Raw genomic sequence first — 23479 nt, 5'->3', positions numbered from 1 at the left:
AGGTCCTCGCTGAGGTCAGGCCAGGCCACGGCTTTCCCACGCGCGGGAAAGCAGCGAAGCAGAGGGAGGGGGCCCCGGGGTGGACGCGGGAGGAAGCAAAGAGCGGGAGCACAGAGAAGCAGACGCCATCTCGAACCAGCCCCCTCCACCTGTGTTAGCTGTGTGGCCCCGGGCTGGGCCCTTGGGGTCTCTGGTCTCGGCCTCCTCCTGTGTGCAGCGGGCCGCCCTGCTGCTGGCAGGCCCACGTGAGGGCCGGCGGCTGACAGTGTGGGGCAGGTGCCGGGCGTGGCAGCTGGCGCTCGGCAGGGAGAGGCTTGCGGGCGTGGTGCCACCAGGCACGGCCCCGACTGCCCTGGGCCTCGCCCATCTGGTTCCCCCCTCGTCCGTACCCCACGCGCTTCCTCTGCGTGACAGCGATGAACTTCTTTTCAACCTGCACGCCCACTTTTCTAAGTAGCTGTGGGCAGAGATTCTGGGCGTGGGGCGGTTGCCCCGGCATCTTCCAGTGTGTAGGCAGAGTGTGGCCTGAGTACCACCCGAAGTGGCCTCCTGCACCGGAGGTGCTCAGAGGAGCTGTCTCCTGGAGAATGCCGGCCCTGGAACTAGCTGAGCCGCACGACATCCTCGTGAGCCACTACGTGTGTGCTGTGTGGGGGCTGGAATACGGGGGCACCCGTGTGGTCTGTAGGGAAGGAGAGGGCGAGCCTGGTGCCTGCTCTGGGGGACACGTTTCGCTGGGTAGGACTGGCCTTGCGTCTCCTGGGGGCTGGTGGCGAGACGGAGAGCCCACCGGACCGGAGGCGGTAGTGGGGCAGTTGGGAGAGACAGCGGGAGCCCGTCGGAACTGACCCCCTGAAGCCTGGAGAAGCGGGGTGGTTGCTTGGGGCTTGCAGCTGTCACCCTGGGTGGTCAGGAAGTCATCTTTGGACTTGTCTCTGTGGTCTGGTCCTTATGAAACCGGGCAAAAAGGCTTCTTTTGCAAGCGTTTGGAGCGTGTGTTACATGACGCGGTTCCAGGAGTTTGTGCAGGAGGCCGGGGACTCCGCATGTCCCAGCTGGGCGTCATCTGCCCGCCAGTGGCCCACGACACAGCTGCGTCCCGTCCTTGAATGAGAATCAACAGCACCGCCAATGTGGCGGTCAGGCGGGACACGCTGGCGGCCTGTGTGGCTGGGAAGTGCTTTCGTCGGGTGGCCAGGTGTCCTGGCGCTGCTCACGCTGAAACGTGACTGGCGGCTTCCGGCCCAAATTTCCAGAGTCGCGAACCGCGCCTGTTTCCACGTTCATCCTCGGGGTTCAGCGGGAGGGACGGAGGCGGCCCGTCCTCCTGGGCCCTCACACCTGCCTGAGGTGGAGGGTTACACGGATCCACCCCAGGAAACAAGAACTCCGTGTTCCTCTGATGGTGGATACTGGCAACCGGCCGTACCACCGCATGCTGCCTTGCGTTTTCTGCTGTTTATTTGAAACAGAACTGGGGTGTTTGTGTTTACGTGGTAAATTTCCATCGAGAGTCCTCTCCGTAAACAATTAGGAATTCCAGTAATTTTCTGGAGTGTTCGAGATTTCTGACAGTGGCAGACATCTCTTCAGCCTTTCCTGACCCGCAGGTGCCCATTCAAAGGCGCAGAGGGTGCTCTCCTGTCCGGGGCTGGACCCTGGATTGAAGCCCGGTCGGGGGGGTGGGGGGGGGCTCAAGCCCCAGCCAGAGGGTGGTCCCATCTCTTCTGTCTTCCCCTCCTTAACATACGTGGTTTGTGTGGATGTTTCCTCCTCCAGCGACAGAAATCACAGCTTTCGTGGCCCCAGGAGCTCTGAGCAGAGGCCTCCAGACTCATCTGGGTCTGTCTATACGGCAGACCCCTTCATCAGATCAGGAAGGACACGCTGTCAGGAGAGAAGGGCCCTCAGGAGCAGAGCTGAGGGGTTGCTGCCCACACCACCACCTGGAAAGGCTTTGCCCACAGGGTCACCAGAGCCCCAGGCCAGGAGCTTGCTCTCCGGGTCTGATGGCATCGAGTCCATGCCGCGGCCACTGGCTCGGGGGTCTGATGGAGGAGGAGGCCAGCGGGGCCATAGCAGCCTGAGGGTCCATTCCTGGGCAGGGTCTGGTCCAGGGCAGGGTCCGGTTCTGGGCCAAGTTGCCCGAGCTCCTGCCACCTGCCCCGAGAGGTCAGGGGCCACGGAGCAGCCATGGGTCACGCCACATTCCTGTCTCTGTGTCTTCTCGTGTCTCGAGATCGGCCCCGAGGCGAGCTCTTCTGCAGCCGGCACACCGTCCGGTGGGAGCTGGAGCGCTGTGTCCTGAGGGCAGAATCATTGCCCTTGGCCACCCCCATCACTGGCACTGCCTCCCCCCGGAGTCAGGGGGCGGCTGCCAGGGCTTCGGGTGAGGATGGGGAGGAGGCGGCCGTGTCGCCCAGCCTGGTTCCCTCCCGCGGCGGGATCGGGCTTCTCTTTTCAAGGAGTGGTCGGGGGAGAAAAACGCTGACTAGCTAGGACCTCATGGCGAGGGGCGTCTGCGGAAAGGAGGGGAGAGAGCCAGGAGCCAAGGTCACAGTGAGCCAAGCGCCAGCGGTCCCCAGCCGCCGGAGCGACAGAGCGCTAGGACACGCGCTTCCTCGGCGGCTCTGTGGGCTGCACTGGAGAACATGTGGTGCTGGCCCCCGCGAGCAGGGCAGGGGCCACGGGGACTCTGAAGCCGCCAGGGGCCCCACCAGCCGCAGCGTGAGCCTCAGCGGCCGGACCCGCCGGTGGCCCAGCTGTGCCCACAGGATGGAGCGTGGCCCTTGTTCACGGCTCCTGACACACGGGGGCTCTCCGCGGCTGTGCCGCGCTCAGGGCCGGCGGTCCCCGGGTCCACGCGCAGCTGGGCGGGCTGGCCCCTCGGACCTGGGCCCCGGGCCTCTGTGCTGGTTTTCCAGGCCTCTCTCTGGGCCGTGGTGTCACTGCCTCCTCGGAGGACCTCTCACCGGGGTCGCGCCTGCCCCAGGGTGGGGCGGGGTGTCACGGGCCGTGCGCCCCTCCGCCCTTCACTGCCCTGGGCCACGGCTGCCTCTTCCTCTTCTCGGTATTTATGCCTCTGCGTGTTATAAAGGTTTTATTCATTTTGTCGCGACACCCTTCGTTGTTCGAGGCTGCTTAATTCTGCCAGTGTGCTCTGCCCCAGTGGGAAAGCGTGTCTTTAAATAAGAGCTTTTCCCTAGAAGCAGGCACAGTGGTTTGGAAAGGCTCTGACATGCTTTCGGTGCCCCGAGAATGACAGGCTTTCATTTCAGAAGTTACTGCCGCGTTCATACCCCAGGACCTTTGGCTTTCGGACAAACCAACCATTCCCTGTCTGCCTCGGTCAGGAGACCTCCTGCTTCCTTCTACCTGCTTGCGTCACTGTTCGTGTTCAGGTCAGTTTGGCCACTGAAACCTTGTCTCCCAGGATGGACGGTCAGCCGGATGATTATTTCCCTGTGGACATCCGTCAGTTTTGACAGTTTTGTATCCATTAAGCAAATTTGTTCCGACATTCCTGGTGGCCTCCTATGTGCATGATTCCTTGACTCTTCCTTGGAGGTGGTAGTAACACAGTTCATGCCTCCTTCATCAGCGAGTTAGACAATATCTTTTTTTTTTTTTTTTTTTTAATTTTTTTTTTCAACGTTTATTTATTTTTGGGACAGAGAGAGACAGAGCATGAACGGGGGAGGGGCAGAGAGAGAGGGGGACACAGAATCGGAAACAGGCTCCAGGCTCTGAGCCATCAGCCCAGAGCCTGACGCGGGGCTCGAACTCACGGACCGCGAGATCGTGACCTGGCTGAAGTCGGACGCTTAACCGACTGCGCCACCCAGGCGCCCCGACAATATCTTTAATACGTGTTCATTTTGATCTCTCTGAGAGTCATGATTTCACCTTTGTGGAAAATTGTCTTTTAATGAGTGGGAAGATAATTTAAGGGAAAGACTGTAATTCCTCTGTTAGAAAAGGAGTTTTTTTCATGCGTGTTGAACGTCCAGGAAAATTTGGATTAAACTGTTTTACTTATGAGCTTGTAAAATAGAGCAGCAAACGGGAAAATCTAGCGTCTCTGGTCTCCACGGTTCTAGAACGCACATTGTGAGTTCGACATTCTTCCCTTCTCTAAGTTAAATTGCTCACCTTTCAGGGAAAATAGCATCACTTTTAATGCGGTTTATGGATGAGTTCAAGATCGAAAACACGATTTGTTATTATTAGCAGCCACAGAACCAGGCTGTAAAATAGATCAGAATTATATAACCTTTCCAGCCCACACCATTATCTACACAGAAATAAAAATATTACTCTCCTTGGTGTGGCCCCTCGGGGCATACCTATAATTGCAGTTTCCTGATTATCTGCAAATCCCGCAGCTAAAGGTTTATATTGAGATTTCTGCTTCGTAGCTTGTGTTGTGAAAACAATACATTTCCCCCCCAGTTGAGGACAGCTAATAGACACGGAAACGGCATTTACTGTTTTGATTGTCAGCCCTTATTTTCACACATACGTTAGAGGGCAAACTATAGTTTATAATCCAGGAAGATTTTCTTGCTGTAGGAAAAAAAAAACCAGACATGTGCCATTGGAAAGAAGAACCAGTGAGGATGATGAATTTAGGGACCACGGTCCTTCTACACTTACAAAGAACGTGTTCACGAAACTTGGGCCAGCCACATGGGAGTCCTGGGTCTGCTGGCCGCACAATTCAGGGGCAGGAGGGAAAGGCGGAGATCCATATGGGAGCGACCAGCAGATCATTACTGAAGCCGTGTTTTAAGTTCTGCGTCTTTCTTTTCTTCCATCACAGCACAGATGACAGTAAAATTAAGTTTGCAGAACATTTTTGAAAAATTCAAACCAGGTGTCTAGGGAGAAATAACTTATAACCCAAATATTCCATGAGCGAGAGGCGTCTGGGAAGAAAAATAACACAGAAAGAGGTCTAGAAGCAAAAGCTGACCGCTTTGATGTGGGTGGAGGGTGGAATCTGACACCGGGGGCGGGGGGCTGTGGCCGGACCCTCCCCGGATGATGGATAATCGCTTCCCTTGTTTTGGCCCAGACCACACAGGAGACACTGTGCTTCACAGTGAGAACACAGCGTACCCCTCGGGATGCAAACGTGGGTGTTCACCGAGCCACCAGGGCCCCAGGAGGCGGGAGGAGGCCCCACGAAGGAGTGGGGTCCTGGGTTTGTTGTGTATCTGGGTGTGCTGGATTGTCTGTCTGGGACTCTCAGTCGGTGACAGATAGTGGAGACTCGAGGTGCTGGGGAGGCAGGGGAGGGTGATCCCCAACGAGAGTAGCATTGTCCATGATGATGAGAACAACACTCGGTGACCCGCGGTCCCCTTCGCTGGCCGACCGAGGAACCCCACGTTCCTGTGCAGAATGCGGCTCATCAACACGGGGCCTAAATACAGAAAGCCCTGCTTAGTGGGTCGGTACCTTCACCTCCCACAAGCCTGTGTTTCCTCTGGCTGGCAAAGTGATGCGGTGGAACCCTTTTAAAACCTTTTATTTCGGGGGGCGCCTGGGTGGCGCAGTCGGTGAAGCGTCCGACTTCAGCCAGGTCACGATCTCGCGGTCCGTGAGTTCGAGCCCCGCGTCAGGCTCTGGGCTGATGGCTCAGAGCCTGGAGCCTGTTTCCGATTCTGTGTCTCCCTCTCTCTCTGCCCCTCCCCCGTTCATACTCTGTCTCTCTCTGTCTGAAAAATAAATAAAAACGTTAAAAAATTAAAAAAAAAAAAAAACCTTTTATTTCGGGATGAGGACAGATTCACAGGAAGTTGCAGAGGTAGAAGAAAGAGGTCAGTGGAGCCCGCGCCTGGTCTCCGCCGTGGTTACGGACGATGGAACTGATTGTGCAGCTGCAGAGCCGGGGTGGACGTCGGCACGCGCTGTGGGTGTAGACGGTTGTTTTAAGTCAGGTGTGGGCTCCCGGAACCCCCGCGGTCACCGAGATGCCCACCTGTTTTACCCCCGCCCCAACTCCTCGCAGCCGGGGGTCTGTCCTTCGCCTTTATAATCCCGTCCTTCTGAGAGAGGAATAATGAGAATTGCACCGTGGGGCACCTTTTGAGCTTGGTGGCTTCTCTCTCTCAGCCGAACGGGAGGCCTGTCCTGGTCACTGCTGCTTCGGGCTCGCGCCTTCTCGAGGTGGGTGGTCGCGCGGCGTGGCGGGCCCCAGTGCGCTCGGCGCTCACCCGGTACAGAATGTTCTGGTTGTTCCCAGGTGCTGGCTCTCAGAAGAAGGCCACCGTAAACAATCGTGCACAGGCTTTTCTGAGGAAATGGCTTGTATTTCTGTGGGATAAATGCCCAGGCGTTTTGTGGGGTCACAGGGGAAGCATTCTTCCTATTTTTCAACACTTCCGGATGATGTCCCGGAGCGGCCGTCCCCTTCCACGCTCCCAGCCGCTAGGTGTGAGCAGCTCAGCGTCCGCGCCCTCGTCAGCGTCTGACAGGGTCACCACCTTCTCTCTCTTCATGGCCTGGCGGTAGTGTTGCTGGCGTCTCCTCTGGGGCCTCTGCTGCCCATACGTGCTCGTCAGTGCAGCGTCTCCTTGTGCCCCGCGTTCGCTTTCTAACTGGATTTTGCGCAGTTTGTGTAGCTGAGTTGTGAGGGTTCTTTATATGTCCTAGACCGCACGCCTGCGTCACACGTGTGGTTCGTGAACGTTTCCTGCTAGCTTGCGTCGCTGTCCTCTTCGAGGGCTATTTCACAGAGCTGAGGTTGTTAATTGTTAGGAAGTCCAATTTACTGATTTTTTTATATTCAGTTTTTTTAATGTTTGTTTATTTTTGAGAGAGAGCATGAGTGGGGGAGGGACAGACGGGGAGACACAGAACCCGAAGCAGGCGCCAGGCTCCGAGTGGTCAGCACAGAGCCCGACGTGGGGCTTGAACTCATGAACTGTGAGATCATGACCTGAGCCGAAGTCAGACGTTTAACCCACTGAGCCACCCAGGCGCCCCAGGATATGTTTTTATAACTCATTTTCTTTCTACAATTAACCCCGTGTGTTTGGGCAGTCATGTTATTTATTTCATGCTCCTGAGCACGTGCAGAACGTATTTTTAGAAGCGCTGCCACGGGAGTAAATGGCACCTGATGTTAATAAGGGGCCTATTTTCTAATGGGAGGAAACGATGCAAGAAAATTGAGGAAAACTGACGATCCCGCACAGAAAAGAGATTTTCGCAACTTGTGTGAATTTGTCTTAATTCAGATGAATCCCAGTGTGTTTTCCACCCTCGTCTCTTGGACTAGAAGGGAGAGGGCCGTGAGGGCTGGAGCCAGGGGGCGGGGGCCTGGGGGCCGCCCTTCCGGAGCGTTCTGGGACCCCTGACGTCTCTGTGTCTGTGGTTAGCCAGAGGGTGGGGGCAAGTTGAACCCTGAAGCCCGGGCTGGGAAGGTGCCTCGATTCTGTGTGAAGCAGACCGGAAGCAAGTGTGCGTGGCAGCTTCACACTCGTGAAACAGCAGTAAGCACACGTGGCAACTGGGCCCAACGGCCCTAAACTCGTGGCTCAACACGAGATCTTCCTTTATAAAGACAAGCATCTTTGCAGCTCATGAATGTGAAACGGGTGGAGGCTTCCGGAAACGCCCCCAAAGCCCACTGCCGACAAAAATGGACTCACAGCCGCCCTCCCTCCTGGCTCCTGCCTCCTCTCGGCTCCTCTGGTTTGCTCCGCCGGCTGGCCGTGTTGGCGCCTTTTCCGCTGAGAACCTCAGGACTAGGTGTCACCTGGGCGCGGGGGTGACTTGAAAACACGTTGGGCTGTTTTGAGGGGCCTGTTCTAATTGCAGACCCCGTGTGACTTCCCAGATTTTTCCTCTGTTTTGGCCCCGAACGTCCCAGCGACTCCTGTGCCTGTTTCCCTCCGCTGCCGAGCCGGCTGACGGGCGGACTGTGAGCTGGAACCCGACGGTCCCGGGTCCTCAGGCTGTTCCTCTGGAGTCGGGGGGGTTAACGGGACAGGGTGTGGGAAGTCACGGAGGATCGCGGTTGAGAATTCAGACCCTCCTGGAGGGTCCCAGAGTCCCAGGGGGCAGTGGAAAGACTGAGAAACTTGTGTTCCGGGGTTGTACGAGCCCCACGTGCCTGTGGTCCCTGGTCCCCAGGGCTCAGTGGGCATCTCTGACCCCATCCCCCAGTGGCCGTGGTGCTGACCTCCCAGCCGCACTCAGCTGCAGGTGGACAGAAGAGGCAGGTGGGGACGCTGGGCTGTCACCTGCAGGTAAAACGAGCTCATGCCAGCACCACACGGGCATCTGCGTCGTGCGGTTGGGACGGGTCCTTCCACAGGACAGACCCGACTTTGCCACCTCCGACTCAAAGGGGCCTGGAAGGGTCGCGGGACAGGGAGGTTTGGGCAGCATTTGGGCAGGGGAGGAGGGCGGGTGCCTGCGTCAGGGCCTTGGGGGTGACCTCGGATGACCTGATTGTCACCTCGAACTAGGGTGCCTGTGGTCCACACGCGCCTGGGGCGAAGGGGACGTTGTGTGCATGTGAGCGCAGCACGCAGGCACGTCCTCAGTGCCCCCCACCGCCTACCTCTCCCAGGAGCCAGGAGGGACAGCCCTGTCCACGGACCGCGAGCCCCTGCTCCGCTGGGTCGCAGGCCTCTCCACCCCGACCTCTTGTCCTCCGACCTGTTTCTGGAGGTGTTTCCTCAGTCGTCTCCTCCATGGGGCCCCTGTTACCGGTGCCGGGGTCCGTGTGGGTGTCTGCCAGGAGGGGCTGCGTCCACCCTGCTCCCCTGCCTACAATTCTCGAAGACAAGGAACATCGGCCAACACCAGGATTTTGAGGCTGATTAAGGGGTTTCTTCATCACCTCTCCCCTCCAAAATTAACTTCGTTTTTCTTGCTTTTGTCAAAGATGGGACACCCAGCCGTCTGGAGCCCTGGACCCTGGCTTGTCGGGAGACGAGCTGGGTTGGGGTGAGGGTGGCCGGCTGAGAGGACTGCTCCTCACCACCCGCCGAGGTCCCTGTGCACTGCTCCCTGAGCTGGGAGTGTGGCCTTTGACTTCTTCTGTGGCTTTCCTGAGGGTCAGAATTAAGGACCGTGGTGCCTTCTGTGTATTTGCTGGGAGCAGCGACAGGCAGGTGTCTCTCCCCCTGCTTTGTAGGAAAACTATATACTTGGATGCGAAGCAAACAGATTTCCAAGCAAGGGACGTTCATGGGTTGTTATCTCGTAGGTTTGTCTGCGCCTGAGACGCATCTTCCGGAAGCAGACACCCTTCTGCACCGTGACTACGGTCGGTAGGCAGTGGATACTCGATTAATCTCATTTTCTTCTCCCCAAATGGTTGAGTTTTCCGAGAAAGTCTCAGGCCCCGCAGGAGACGCTCCTAGGGCCCATGTGACACCTACGTGAGTTTGGGGACATCAGGTGGCGTAAAGCAGGGCCAGCTTCCTGCTGGAAGGCCCGCTCTCTACAGACCGCAGCGCCTCGGCGTCAGGGCACAGGAGGCATTCAGATGAGGGTGCTGCCCCTCACCCCGGTGAGCACATCCCGTTTCCTGGTCCCGTCACTCGCGAGGCTGCGGGGCGTCGGCGCCTCCCACGTTTCTCCAGGAAATGGGGCCGTGACACAGATGACTCACCTTCCTGTCTCTGGCAGCGCTGCGCCCCATGTGTTCACCAATCACGCTCCTGGGAACATTCTAGGCCTCCGTTCTTGGAGACGTGCTGAGGGCCTCCATTCCAGCGGTTGCAGACTCCAGACATGAGGAGGCGGTCTGCTGTTCTTGGCGCAGGATGGCGCGGGGAGGAGCCTCGGATGCCAGGGCGGGAGTTTCCCGACTTGGGGTGTGACCTGGACCCCAGGCCCCGGGGAGCACCGTCTGCGCCTCCGCTCTTCTGACCACACGCGCGCTGGGCTTGCCGCGGTCGGGGCTGATTTTTAAATCCCCTCGAATTCGGATCTGGAGTCAGAGCGTCGGGACTGGGAGAGGCCCCTTTGGCCAGAAGTGAGAGCGAGCCGGCTCCACGCTGCAGGCGGTGGGGGAGGGCATCGCGTCTTCCTCGGGCCTCAGCGCCCCCCCCCGACGCGTGCGCCTGGCCGCGGGCTGCCTGCAGCCCTCGCTGGCGCCCACCCGCCTTTGCGGCACACGAGAACACACACGCGCACCTGCCCGTGAACAGTGACGCCTGGGGCTCCTGCAGGGCGGGCCCAGGGCTGCCCGGGGCCAAGGGCACCCCAGCGATTCTAGGTGGGGGCCGCCACCTGGTCCTGATTGGACTTTGCACTTCGTGGGTTTGTGTGTCGCAGTTCTCCTGCTCACAACCTTCTGTGTCCCCAGGCGGCTGCAGGATGAGACTTTGCACGTCTGAACACGATGTTCACAGTGGCTGGGACACTGAGGCGGGGGGAGGGGACAAGTGGCTCTCAAATTAATGGGCGTCACCCCAAGGTCTTGTGAAAACCCCACCCCCTGTTTCCGACTGCCGGGGGGGCCTGGGATGGGCCATGCCAGGCTCCTGGGTGATGCCTTTGAAGAGCGCCCTCTCGGGGGGGGGGGGGGATAGGAAGGGGCACCAGCAGGTGGCCCAGGTGGTGTGAGGTCCGGGGTCTTGGGTGGAATGTGGAAACAGAGTAAGAATAAATGGGGGTTTGGCCTTTTTAGCTCTTCCCTGGACTCCCTTGGCTCTGCCGTTGCGTGGCTTGGCCCCTCCGCTTTCTCTTAGGGTTTGGTCAGCTTAACTCATTTCCCTGGTACCAGCCCCTCTGCCCTGACGCGGCAGGTGCTCGGAGAGAGGATGGCCTGTTGGTTTCTGATGCAGCCCAGCTCAGTGGACCGGGCTGTGGCTGGACACCCCCTCGGGTACTCCTGCCCGTGTGGCAGTGCTGACCCCGGGGGGCAGCAGGCATCCCCGCCCTGGGGGGCCTCACTGTCGTGGAGGAACACAGGTGACACACAGGCAGTAACCAAGCACGTTTCTGGTGGTGTTGAATGCCGTGTAAAAGGTGAACTGGGAAAGGGACGGTGGCGGGGGCGTCTCTAGGCGGTGAAGGTGTGAGCAGTTGAAGGAACCGGCCACGGTTCTGGGCAGGAGGGGTCTACGGAATTTCCAGGCACAGACAACAAGGCGTTAAGATAATGCTAGTACTAGAGGGAAACAAAAGGAGTGAAGATTCCGTTTTGCCAAGATACCAGTAATAAATGGCAACACGTAACTGTGTTGTGCGCTCGGGGACCATCCGCCATGGTTCTGGCACGCAGCCGATGACAGATGACCCTCTGGTTTTTGCGGTGGGTCCAGAGGGCACCCGTCAGGGCTGCTGCAGGCACATCTTGGCACCAGGAAAGAGGAACTTAGGTCCCGTCTGGAGCCGCGATGGCGAGGGAGCCGCCCTGTCGCTCACCTCTCCCGCAGCAGGCTGGCTCCCGCGCTGGTTCCCACGCTGGCCCACGCTGGTTCCCACGCTGGTTCCCACGCTGGCCCACGCTGGTTCCCACGCTGGCCCACGCTGGTTCCCATGCTGGTTCCCACACTGGTTCCCACGCTGGCTCCCACGCTGGTCCCCATGCTGGTTCCCACACTGGTTCCCACGCTGGCTCCCACACCGGCCCACACGGCCCCTCGACCAGGCGGGGTCTCGTGAGCAGCGCTGGTGGATGAGACGATGGGGTGAGTGGCGGGTGACCACGTGAGAGGTGCTGACTGGGACTCTGTGAGGCACCGCGAGTCCGGAGCGGCCCTGGCTTCTTGCCGCGCTCCCGCTTCCGGAGCTTCCCGGTGGCGGTTCTGGGTCGACCCCCCGCGATCCGTTTTGGGCAGAGCCGCTGCGGCCGAGTGCCCCAGCTGGCATCCAGGAAAGGTCCAGGGCTGGACTTTTCTCTCTTGGGGGAGAACGAGAGCCCCAGGTTGATCTGGTCTGCTCGTTTCCTCTGTCCTCATTCAACCAGCCCGTGGTAAGAGCCAGCTGGCCAGCAGGGCACAGGACAGACTTCCTGGTGGGGAAGACAGCACGCAAACAAATGAGTGAATATGTAATCTGCTGTGTGGTGGTCGATGCTGAGGAAGGGGTGGACAGCGCAGGGGTTGGTACTGTTTCGACTGGGCAGGACGGTCCCTCTGGGGTGACCAGGTGGCACAGACCTGTGGGAGACCATGTATCGTCGGGGGGGGAAGAGCACTCTCAAGGGAGGACGCGGCAAGTACAAAGGCCCTGGGGCAGGGCCCTGGCTTCTGGGCTGGTGTGGGCGAAGGAGAGGAGGGGGTGTGAGGTGGCCGATGCCATGGCCTCTGTGACCACGACGGGGTTGAGCTGGAGGGTGGGTGGCCTCTTGTGGCACCAACCCAAGGTCTCCCGTGGGCTGGGGCGCAGTGCTCAGCTCAGTGCTAGGAGCCTGGCTTGTCCAGCGGCCTCATGAAGATATCCATCTTTTCGTTTCAGTCCCGCCGGCAGCGCAGCGAGGCCACCAACAGCAGCAACCAGGTCTTCCTATATTGTGCCTTCCTGGACTTCAGGTACTGCCTGCTTGGGGCCACGGCAAGGACTGGAGGGGGGGCCGGGGGGAGCGGGGAGGGAGGGGGAGGGTGTAGGAGAGAGCAGGGGAGGGGAGCACCGGGTGGGCAGGGGGGAGGAATGTGGTGTTGGGAGAGCAGGGGTGGGGGGAGCACAGGGGAGGGGAGGGGGAGGGGAGGGGTGTGAGGATGGGGGGAGAGTGGAAGAGAAGAGCTGGGGCGGGGGGGACCGCCGGGGGAGGGGGGCAGGTGCGGGTGGGCGCACCGCGTCCAGGTTATGGTCCGGGTCACCCTTCTGGAGGCAACACGGTAGCGTTGTCCGTAAATGCTGGAAACGCCTCGGGACGCAGGGCAAGACGAGAAGGAGGCACTGGTGCAGGTGTTCTCGGGGACCACGTGGGACTTAGCAGGACTCCGCCCCTGAAAGCCCGGGCAGCCAGTGCAGCCAGGGCGCCACCGCGGCCTGAGAAGGGTCCGTCGCCCTCGGCTGTGCCGCACTGGCCGGTGCGGGGAGGGGGGGGGGGAGGCTGGGCGGGGGGCGCTGGGCAAGCAGCTCTTCCCCGGCTGGCGTGCAGGCCTCCCAGGCCTTCACGGCCCGCACTGGGGTGCACTGTCGCACCTCAGTCCTGCTGGAGCTCGGTGAGCTGGAGCGCAGGCCAGGGGCGCCCTTCTCTGTGCCTGCGTGGGTGTCCCGGGATCCACCGTCACGGACGGTGTCGAAGAACGCCTGTCCCCTCCTGCTCTGCCCTCGATCCCCACACCGCCGGCGTGGTGTGGGCATCCGCCCTCCCCGTCCCCACGTGTTCTTTGTCAGCCAGAAGTGCACGTGCAGAAACGGCCACACCTCTGTCACACGGCTCTTGAGTTTTCACAGACGAGTGACCGTGGGGGTCAGGATGCAGAACGGGCCCAGCCCCTGCCCCATCCGTGTGCCCACTTGTCACTCCTCCCCGGACTCCAGCTCCTGCAGCCGCCGATTTGTCTTCCACCAACACGGTTCTGCGTCCGTGAGAACGCCGCGGGGACGGAACCGCTGTGTGCGTAGCCCGTGGAGTCCAGCTTCCTTCCGTTAGCATGAGGACACCCGTGTCGTCGTGTGTGTGAACAGCCCCCTGTGGTCATTTCCTGCCGGGCGGCCCCTCCCTGGCTCCCTTCTGTCCGCGGGCCGCTTCTGGGCAGCGTGAGTGAAGCTGCACCCTGGCCTGCTTTGCGTCCCGGGGAGGAAGCCCGCTTGCCCGGGTGCCTTGTTCGTTCACAGGTCGTCGAGTGTCATCTGCTAGCCGTGTCGAGGACTTCTGTGTCCGTGTTCGTGAAGGAAATTGTTCGTGGAGGAAATTGGTCCGTAGTCTCCTTTTCTCGTCAAGCCTTTGGGTTTGGTAGCAGGGTGACCGTACCATTGTAAAGGGTTCGTTCCGGACAGTGTAGGTCGAACTGGTCTTGTTTTTTTGCAGCATTTGATCGAATTCCCCACGGGGCCGTCTGAGCGTTAGTTTTTGTTGTTGGCAGGCTTTGAAGCACGCGTCACGCGTCTCTAGTTGGCGCAGAACCATTCGGGCCACGTGTCCTCTGTGTTTTGGCAGTTACTTTTTTGAAGAACGTGTCCGGACCATGTTTGAAGTGCGTGCACGGAGTAGTTCGCGGTGTCGCCTCGCAGCCTGAGTGCACGTCAGGCGGTCTGTGTCCTTGTCCCCTCGCCGCTTCCTCAGCTGGCGCCTGCCATCTGCCGCTCCCCGCGCCTTCTCGGACGCTCGCACGAGAGGTTTATCGGTCCTACAGATCATTCTCAAAGGCACCGCCGTTGGTTTGCAGTGTTCTCCCCTCTTGCATTTTCATTCTCGATTTTGTTGACGTGGTCTCTTCTCATCCTCTTGCCGTGGGATTCATTTGCCTTTTACCGTCTAACTTCCGGGAGTGTGGGCTTCAGTCATTGGTTGAGGCCTCGACTCTTCCCTGACGCAAATGTTTCATGCTGTGAATTTTCCTGTGAGCGCGGCGTTGGCTGTGTCCATGGTGTTGGCACGTTGCTCTTTTTCATTAGGCGAAACGTGTTTTCTAACCTTTCTTGTGACTTCTTCTTCAAGCCACATGTTGCTTTGAAGTGCATTGTTTGGTCCAGCTGCTTGGGGATTTTCCAGAGATCTTTCTGCTGTTGATTTCCAATTGATTTTTTTTTTTTTTTTTTTTTTATGATCTGAAAACATTCTTTTTTTTTTTTTTTTAACTTCAGTCCTTTTAAATTTGTAGAACTTGCTTCATGACCCAGCATGTGGTCCGTGTTGGCGGATGCCCCTTGTTTCCTTTACAAGCGTCTGTTCCCGACGGGTGCTGTTCTTGTCACACGCTCTCCACTGCAGACACGTCAGATTAGTGACCTTCTGGAGCCACTGGAAATAAGAACACAACAATTACATGTTTTCCTTCACGCCTGTCTGTTTTCACGCTATTCTGACTCTGTGCGCGGATGGAAGTTTCTCTCTGGCGTCGTATCCCTCGAACTCCTTACGTAGCGCAAGTCTGCTGCCACTTCCTGTTTGTCTCCGAATGTGTTTGTTCCATTTTACCTATGAAAGATGTTCACCCTGCGCTGAGAATGCTGGTCACTTCTTTCTAGACGTTAGGAAGTGATATAGGCATGATATCAGCACGTTATTCCAAGCAGGCTTCCCTGGGGACCTTCTTACCTTCCTGACCCCTCCTGCTCCCTCATGGCAGCCACGCTGCTGAGACTCAGGAGTGTGTTTTCTCCGTGACTGGTGCATGAGTTAAACGTATGCTCAGAGGAAATCCGTGGTCTCGTTCCAATCCATGTTCCGTGTCCCGTCCCACCACAGTTTGGGCTGTGGTCTGCCCACATCGCTCTTAACTGCCGTGTGGGATCTTGTTACACTTGTCCCACGTTTTAGCCATGCGTGCCAGTGAGTGGGCGTTTTGTGCGTAGACCCCGGCGTCCCAGGTCACAGGGTCGTGCAGGTTCTTGGTGTCGCCGGGCCTGGCACCCGAGGCAGGTCCTTCGTGCGTGGCTGGGGAGCCCGCCTTTCTGTGGGTGTCCCCGGGAAGTGGGTGTCACTCGAGGGAGGAGGTGCTGCGTAGGGCTCGGCTGCCCTGGCCGATGCAGGTGTCCTCACGCCTTTGTGGCTCCATCTGGGAGGATGTGACTCCTGTGGTTTTTACATCCCAGTGCTGTTCTGTGTACAGAGAGGCGCACTGTCCATCCCTGTGACCCTGCTCGTGTGGCCCAGCGTCTGCTGGTTCCAGGCCAGCCTCTCATGGGAGTGTGGCATCTATGTGCTTCGTAGAGGGACAGAGGAGCCACATGGAGCCCAGCTGCTGGCCTGGCTGGCTGTCCTCGAGGTCCTGGGAGCATCAGGCTACGAGGCAGGGCCTTAGGGCCTCCGACTGACAGCGTTCTCTGGCCTCTGCTGGGTGCCCCACCTCCGTGTGGAGAGTGGACTGTGCATCCCAGAAAGTGCCTCTGAAGCCGCTGTCCCCACCCGGAGATGCCCCCGTGACCCTTTCCTGCCCCACCCTCGGCTTCTGTGGCAGAGCCTCACCCGGACTACGTTTGTGTGGGGTGGCAGTGAAAATGCCACCAGGGTGTGCTTCCCTAAGGGACGTGGGCCCCTCCGGGGTGGCCTCGTTTCTCATCTGCTCCATCCACGGCTGACGGTGCCACTAAAACTGAATGTAAAACAAAGAGAAACTCCCACCTGCTACTTTGTTCATCTTTAGGAAAGCTTTCCCCAAGGACCCCACCTTTGGCTGAAGCAAAGATCTGTCTTTGCCCATGAGTCAAAGTTGTCATTTTGGGAGGAACCATGGAAACATCATCTTGAGAGTTAAAAAGTACAAAGAGATGTAGCGAAGAAAATCGTCATCACTGATACCGTCACCATAAGAAGGAATAATCACGGTTTGCTTGCAGTCACTTTAAGAAGGGTTACAATTCCCCGGTCAATACATTGATCTCTAAAAAAGTAAAATGTTGTGAAAAAACCAAAATCCCTTTGGCTGCTGTGTCTCATCCTCTCTCGGGAGGTCACCAGTCTGGGATGTTCTCAATAATTCACGTGTAAGTTAGGCCCACGTTCACGGAGAACATACGATCTCTTCTGCTTCACGCTCCGCGTGCCCCGACTGCACCTCGTGCACATGATGCGTTAGGGCCCGTGTTTTACCCACGTTGATACACATCCCCGACCGACGTGCTGCATTTTGTCACCTCTGTGTGAGCCACACACTTTGCTCACCCAGCGCCCCATGGCGGCCACGGGGCTGCTTTAATATTCTGTGGCGTCACTCGGCAAGGACCCCTGGGTGTGTCCTCTGGGCTCACGTGTGTTCCCTCGGAGCTCTCTGCAGGTGGGACTGCCAGGTCCAGGAAGAGCACATCTTGTTTTTCTGGGCCGTGGGCCAGGGGCCTCGGGAGTGTGTCGGCCGGGAGGTTCCTTGCCCTCCTGTCCCTCGTTCCTGTGCCGCCCGGCCAGCACCGGCACGTCCACTCCCTCAGCCGGCTGCCCCTCTCTCCTGTGTCCCCAGCTCCGGAGAAGGGGTCTGGTCCAACCAGGGCTGCGTGCTCGCGGAAGGGAACCTCAGCTACTCCGTCTGCCGCTGCACTCACCTCACCAACTTCGCCATCCTGATGCAGGTGGTCCCGCTGGAGGTAAGAGCCAGGCGCCCGGGTGCCCGGACCCGAGCAAGTGCCCTTCCTACCCCAGGCCGCGGGCGGCTGGGGCGAGTTACCTGCCAGAATCTCGGGCGGGGGGTTTCCACCACAGTGGGGTGGACGGCAGCCTCCGCTCGTCAGGGAGACCCTGTGATTAGGGACATTTGGGAAGCTCTGCTTCTCTGGCAAACAGAACAAAAGGAAACAAAGCTTTGCTGCGAGCTTCCTAAGGCAGCACCTGTGCAGACCCCAGGTCCTTCTGGAAGACCTGTGTGCAGGTGGGAGGACAGGTGTGCCAGCATTCTCTGCCTTCGGTCACCGGGCTGAGAAGCCCGTGCTGTGGGAGAGGCGGGGTGTGTCCAGCGCAGCACGGGGATGTCCTCGGCTGTAACCAGGCGCACGAGTGTCCAGAGAAGGTGTCAGGTGGTGACACACAGGTGCACATATGCTCTGTGTCCTCTGAGCGTTTCTGCCCTGGGATTAGAGGGGGGCTGCGGGCGGAGCTCTGGACTGTTTCCAGACCCGACTTCCAGCTCCAGGGTTAGCAGGTGCTGTGGTGGGGAAGGGGACATCCAGAACCTTCTGCTGTCCTCCTCTCTCACTGGAGCCATGACCTTCCCTGGAGACTCAGGTCAAGGGTGGAGGAAGGCCCTCCTGGTTGGGTTTCTCTGCTTCAGAATATTTAATCTTTATCTCCTGCCAGACTGCACAGTCGGCCCTAGGAGCTAGACGTTCACTTTATTGGTTTAAGGCAAGCAACGTTTAGAAGACAAAAAAAGTGCTCTTTAAAAATGCAGCTGCCTCAGGATAGGCTCTTCTGAACTGTTATCAGTCCCTGACTCCTGTGTGTGAATGACTTCATTGGCTTCCAGACCCCAAAGGAGCCTGAATTTCTGTGTGGGGGCAGGAGGATGGGGAGGAGACAGGGATCGGTCCTCAGGCCCTTGGAAAACCAGGCACCTGTACAGACACGTTTTGTTTATCCCAGACTGTGTTTTGGAAATTGAAAACTCTGACTTACAGCTTTGACTTTCTGGCTCCTCTTGAAGAGTCAGCGGGTTCGGTGATGCTGGGCCGAGCAGAGGCTCCCTCCTCCCGCACAGCCATGCACCGTCCCGGCTCGGCACACGCCCCCCTCCCCCCCCCCCCCCGCCCTGCTCATCGGGGCAGGTGCCCGGAGCCCCCAGGCCCCTGTGCCGTGCCTGGGGAGTGAACTGGGGCCTGGAGGGCCCGCTCCGCTATCGGGGCCCGCTGCGCCCAGTGCCACGACCGGCACATCCGGTCCACGGGGCACTGGTGGGAACCTGATGCGCGCAGGACTGTGGAAGTCTCGTCTGGCCTGGCGTCACTCCCCGCAACCCCGGGTCGCCACCTAAAGACTGGCTCCTCGTCCGTGACCACTACACGTGCACCTGCCCTGGGGGTTTGGCTGTAAACTAGAGAAACGGTGCGAGTTCGCTCTTGAGGGGTTTGTGTGCTAGTGAGAAAGACAGGTAAGGAAGTGACGTGGATGACGCGCGTGGGGGTGGGGAGGCCTTTTGATCGTGTGGTCAGGAGGGGCGGGGGGAGAAGAATGCCCCAGGCCTCGGCACAGCGAGTGCAGACGCAGCAGGCGGGAGGGGGCTCGGGGGGCTCTGGGCGGAGGTGACGAGCACGGGAAGGGCTCCTGCCTTTGCAGGACGTGCCATGGATTTTGTGTCAGGACTGTGAGTTGCTTATAGAGGCTCCAGAGGGGAGTCCCTCAGGCACACGTGGAAGGGGACTGGCGACTGCTTTCAGGTGTCCTTCAGAACATTCAGAGCTTTGCTGGGCGATGCTGTCACGGGCTTGTGTGCGCCTGGTGCCCCGCACCGTATATCTGTGTTCAGGCAGGTGTGACCCCCAGGCCGTCCCAGTGGGAGTGACGTGTGGGCAGCAGCCGCCCCTCAGGTGCTGGGCACCCCCTTCCTTTCTGGTCCCTGTCCCCCGGGCCCTCTGTCACCCCCTGGTCCCTGGGGCTCTCTCTCACCCGCTTTCTCTCCCATCCCCCAGTCTCTGCCCTGTGCTGCCTGAGTCAGGGCATGGACTCTGGCTCTGCCCCATCAGCAGCCGGGAGGTAAGGGAGGTGGGCCGGGGCCAGTGAGGTGGGGCCAGTGAGGTGGGGTGGAACGGAAGGTTCCAGAACTCCCTGAAGTGCAGAGGGGGCCTCAGTTCCCTGGGTTGCAGGAGGCACCTTGGGACACTCCACCCTTCCCGGTGTCCTGTGCCCACAAACACCCCTCACCAGGGGGCAGGCCGCGGGAGCCGTGCCTGCATTTCTCCCTGGGGGACGTGCCCTTCTCCTCTCCTGTCTTACCGGGGCCTCAGCCTGTGTGGCTCTGCCGTGTCCCTCTGGGTCCCACGTGGAAGTCAGCGACCCGCCTTAGCTGTTCCGGAGGGGGGAGGCCCCAAGCTGCCACCCGCAGAACGTTTGTGTCTGTAGGGTGGGGAAGGTCCCAGGGTGCTGTGGCCGGGTCCCCTCATTTACAAGTGGAGACAGTGAGGCCCAGGCAGGGGGCTGGGCTGGGCTCACTCATTCATCCAACAAGAAATTACTGGATTCGAGGTGACGACCCCAGGCTTTGAAGGCATTGCTCTGGGCCTGGGGAACGCAGCCCTGGGACTGTCACGGTGCTTGGGATCTTGAGTGGGGACGCAGACGCTCCACACTTGAAAGCGCGCTCTGTCCTGTGGTGACGAGGACGACGTGGAAACCACGTGGGGTTGGGGAGGGTGCTGTTTGGAAGAGGGCAGCCCGCAGGGCCTCCCTGAGAAGCTGGTGCGGGTGGGCGGCCTCATGGGGGAGGGCGCGGCCACAGGAGCCTGCGGGGACGGAGCAGGTGCGAGGCTTGTGCACAGAGGCAGGGCTGGGTGGCTCTCGGGACAGGTGCCAGGCTCAAAGCCAGAGCTGCAGACTCAAGTGTTGGGGGCAGAGAGGTAACCGAAGTCAGGGAAGATGGGAGTGGGGAGCAGGCCGTGAGCGAGTGCTGGTGTGGACGGGACAGGTGCCTGGTGGGCACCCCGGCCGCAGCCTGCTCTCTGTCTCCAGGGGAGCTGCCGTCCTCCCATCACAGGTGAGGGCCTCGGGGACTTGCCCAAGGTGACTGGGGGACGATCCTAAAGCCGGGGCCCTGCCCCCTGGAAAGGCCGCTGGCGGACAGGCGGGCGCAGGCAGGAAGCCGGCTCTGGGATGTTGGTGGGACAGGAAGTCAGCCAGTCCAGTCAGCTAGAAAAGCCAGTCACAGAGCATTTATGATACAAATCTGTCACCACTCCATGTAGGTGACACCAGATTTGGACAGTCTGTGGGTGTCTTCGTGGAAGCAAATCGTATCTACTCATTGCCGGGAAAGGTTGATTTGAAAATGATTCATAATTATCCGTGCTAAAAATGAACATTCTCAGGAACGTTAAAACATAAAGGCAGTTATCACACTAGATGCCAAATCTGTGGCAGTTAATTTAGTAAGAACAGCGGGACTGGCTTTCTCCCATCTTCCTGAGCCCCTCCCGGGCTAGGTCTTGGTCCAGGGTCTCTCCTGGGAGCTCACCACCTTCCCTCTGCGTGTCTCCCTGGGCCGCACCCCTCCCGTGGACCCCCCTCCACGTGGCGCCTGGGGCAGCGGGGCCAGGACCCCGAGGGATGTTCCAGGCCTCACTCTGCTTGCTCTTCTCCGTGGGGCCCCCACCTGTTCGTCAGCAGGACCCCGGTGGGGGCACCACGGCGAGCGGGAAGCAGGCCCGGATGCCCTCCCACTGACTGCTGATCGTGCAGAGTCAACGTCCTAGGCACCCCGGCACGGTCCCCGGGTGGCTGGTTTGCGGGGATCCTTTTGGCCCAGAGCACTGGTCACCCTGGCTGTGGCTGGCTTTGGTGGCTGTCACTCCGCCGGACCTTATGTTCTTCTATTAGGAATCGTTTAGTTCATATGATAGCCGATACACGTGTGTGTTCTCGACGATCAGGCGGCAAAAAGGAAGGCAGTGTCACCCCATCTGTCTCCTGGTCTCCTGATGCTGCTCCTGCAAAGCCACACCTGTTCCAGCGTCTCCCCTCCTCCCGGAAATGTTCCCCTCTCCCCCGCGTGTGTGCACCCCACACGGGCTCAGGGCCGTCTCTCCCGCGGGCAGTGTGTCCCCACGTGCGCCCACACGTCCGCTTCATCCTTGCCACACCTGCTGCACATCAGGACCCCGGGCTCGGAGGGCACTCGGCCGGTCACCTGCTGATGGGCTCCAAGCTGGCTTCCCGTCCTTGGTTCTTCCCTGCAGCCCAGCAGTGCACCGTCCGTACACTCTTCTCTAGGATGACTTCCTGGCAGGGGGACCTGGGGACACTTACGCTGCTCTCGGGGGATCCTGTACCAGTTTATACCTCCTCCAACGGCGGACAAGAATGGGTGACTTGGTTGTAAACGTGAATCCCAAATCTCAGCCCCAGCACTTCCCGAGCTAAGTACACTTGGGACGGGGCTGGGGAATAGCCCCAGCTGTAGATCTGGGGCCACGTTCATCATGAGTCGTGACGCCAGGCACCTCCCAAAAGTCACTTTTGCCAAGAATCCCAAGAAATTAGATTTTTTTTTTTTTTTTTTTTACTATTGGATAAAATTATCTTCAGGTTAATTTTGGAACAGTGGTTTCTGCGAATAGCCAAGAAAATTAAGGAGAAGAACAGGAGAGACTTTGCACGGCACAGTGGACCCCTGTGAAGCCTAGTGGCCAAAATAACTTGGTGTCGACATAAGCCCAGGAAAGCAGATACGCAGAACAGACCCCAGAACAGACCAAGAATTTCAATACACCTGTGAGAATCTATGTCGTAGAATTCAAAGAATGAGGAAGTAAGATAACACGTAAAGTCAGAGCATTCACAGCCTCGTCTGTAGTGGAGAGAACAGAATAACAGAAGTGTTAACCTAATGCCAAGGAGCGCACAGGTCCCGATACCTCTACGCCAAGGAGGACGGCCCACCTCCGCTCCTCTGTCAGCAGGACAAGGACTCCACCAAGGACGGACGTGCAGCTGTGAGAGTGAGTTGGAGGGACCGGCTGGCCTGGAGGGACTTCCACGGCATCGTTATGTGCAAAGGGCAGGGTGCAGAGTAGCGCCCAAATGTCTCCTCTTTATAAAGTCGTGTGAGGTCCCCGTGCACGCGCTCAGCAACGTGAAGTGATGTCTCGCTGTGTGATCAGAAGAAAGGTACAGAAGTGCCTTCTGGGCTGTCAGGGTTGGGAGACGCTGGACCGCAGTCCCGGCCCGTGTGCTAAGCCCCCGTGCATGCATGTGTGAGGAATTAGGGAACACGATTGAATAAGAAAATCAGCAGCCGGAAGAGGCCGTAGGCAAGGCCTGCTCGTGGGTGCGGGGCTTCCCTCCTCCTGACACCCAGTGGCTTGGTTGGAGCCTGGCGTGGGGCAGAGGCCGTGTGGTGTGAGCGGCATGTGGAAGAATGGGTCCGTTCCGCGGGAGAGGAGCTTAGGGAGACTGGGAAGCCGTGTCCCCCGACACCAAGTGTGGCTGCAGCAATAGTAAGCCTGACTCGTGCTGCCATAACGGCTTGGGCACACGGACCTGTTCGCCATGTTCAAGGGCAGGTAGACGGGCGCCGGACTGGTCACCTTTCGGGACCGGCCAGCAGTGGCACCGGGGACGGGGGGAGCCGGGCCCTGCCGTGGTGGGTGCCGCGTGGCTGGCCCAGCCAGGACCCGGGAAGGGGTGGGGCCGCAGTAGCCGGCTCAGAGATGAATCCCTAGGAAGGGGAATCGGAACTGGCAGGATTTGGCAGAGGAGGAGGGGCTAACGTGGGGACCAGCCAGTCCCACCTGTTTCCAGGTCCCCCACCCGAGGTGCACGTTCCGGGGGGACAGTCTGGTTGTCTGCACGGTGATGGGCGGCCCCACCGAGGCTGCCCCCTGGCAGGGTAGTGGTGGGCACAGTCCCTGAGCTGGCAGATGCCCAGAGGCCCCCTTGCCCACCCCTTGGCTCCTCCAGTGGGTCAGCTGTCCCCGAGCTGCGGATGGGGGTCGTCGCAGTGAAGGAGCAGATCTGTGAGGCGGAGCCGCAAACCCCAGCCCCGGTCTGGCGGCCGGCCGGTGGGCCTGCCTCCTTTAGCCCGTTGTCAGTATTTCGAGAGTCCGAGAAATTATCTAAAATTTTTGATTTTGGTTTTCTTCAAAAAACAAAAAGTGTGCGCCCGGAGCTTCCTGACAAGCCGCTGCTGCCCCTCCCCGGCTCCGCTTTGCCGCCCTCCCCGTGCCTGGGGCTCAACCTCTCTGCTCCTCCTCGTGG

The 23479-nt window shown here is 59.3% G+C and overlaps 1 protein-coding gene and 1 long non-coding RNA gene across 5 annotated transcripts in view; one reads left to right on the top strand and one right to left on the bottom strand.

Annotated features, from left to right (window-relative positions):
* The window catches only part of ADGRD1 (adhesion G protein-coupled receptor D1), a 126510-nt gene that overhangs the window by 69621 nt on the left and 33410 nt on the right, over window positions 1-23479 (top strand). For all 4 annotated transcript variants that reach the window (XM_045459387.1, XM_045459388.1, XM_045459385.1 and 1 more), the window contains 2 exons: window positions 12436-12509; window positions 17043-17166. In XM_045459387.1, the coding sequence (XP_045315343.1) occupies window positions 12436-12509; window positions 17043-17166 (198 nt within the window). The remainder of the gene's footprint in view (window positions 1-12435; window positions 12510-17042; window positions 17167-23479) is intronic.
* On the bottom strand, window positions 20618-21778 carry LOC123588434. The gene is made up of 2 exons (XR_006707840.1): window positions 21364-21778; window positions 20618-21210 (listed from the first exon to the last, which is right to left on the bottom strand). It is a non-coding gene; the product is annotated as an uncharacterized LOC123588434 (long non-coding RNA).

This window comes from Leopardus geoffroyi, chromosome D3, assembly GCF_018350155.1.
Source record: "Leopardus geoffroyi isolate Oge1 chromosome D3, O.geoffroyi_Oge1_pat1.0, whole genome shotgun sequence".
NCBI classification, from domain to species: Eukaryota; Metazoa; Chordata; class Mammalia; order Carnivora; family Felidae; genus Leopardus; species Leopardus geoffroyi.
Note: the sequence above shows the minus strand (reverse complement) of the source record. Positions and strands in the feature narration are given on the sequence as shown.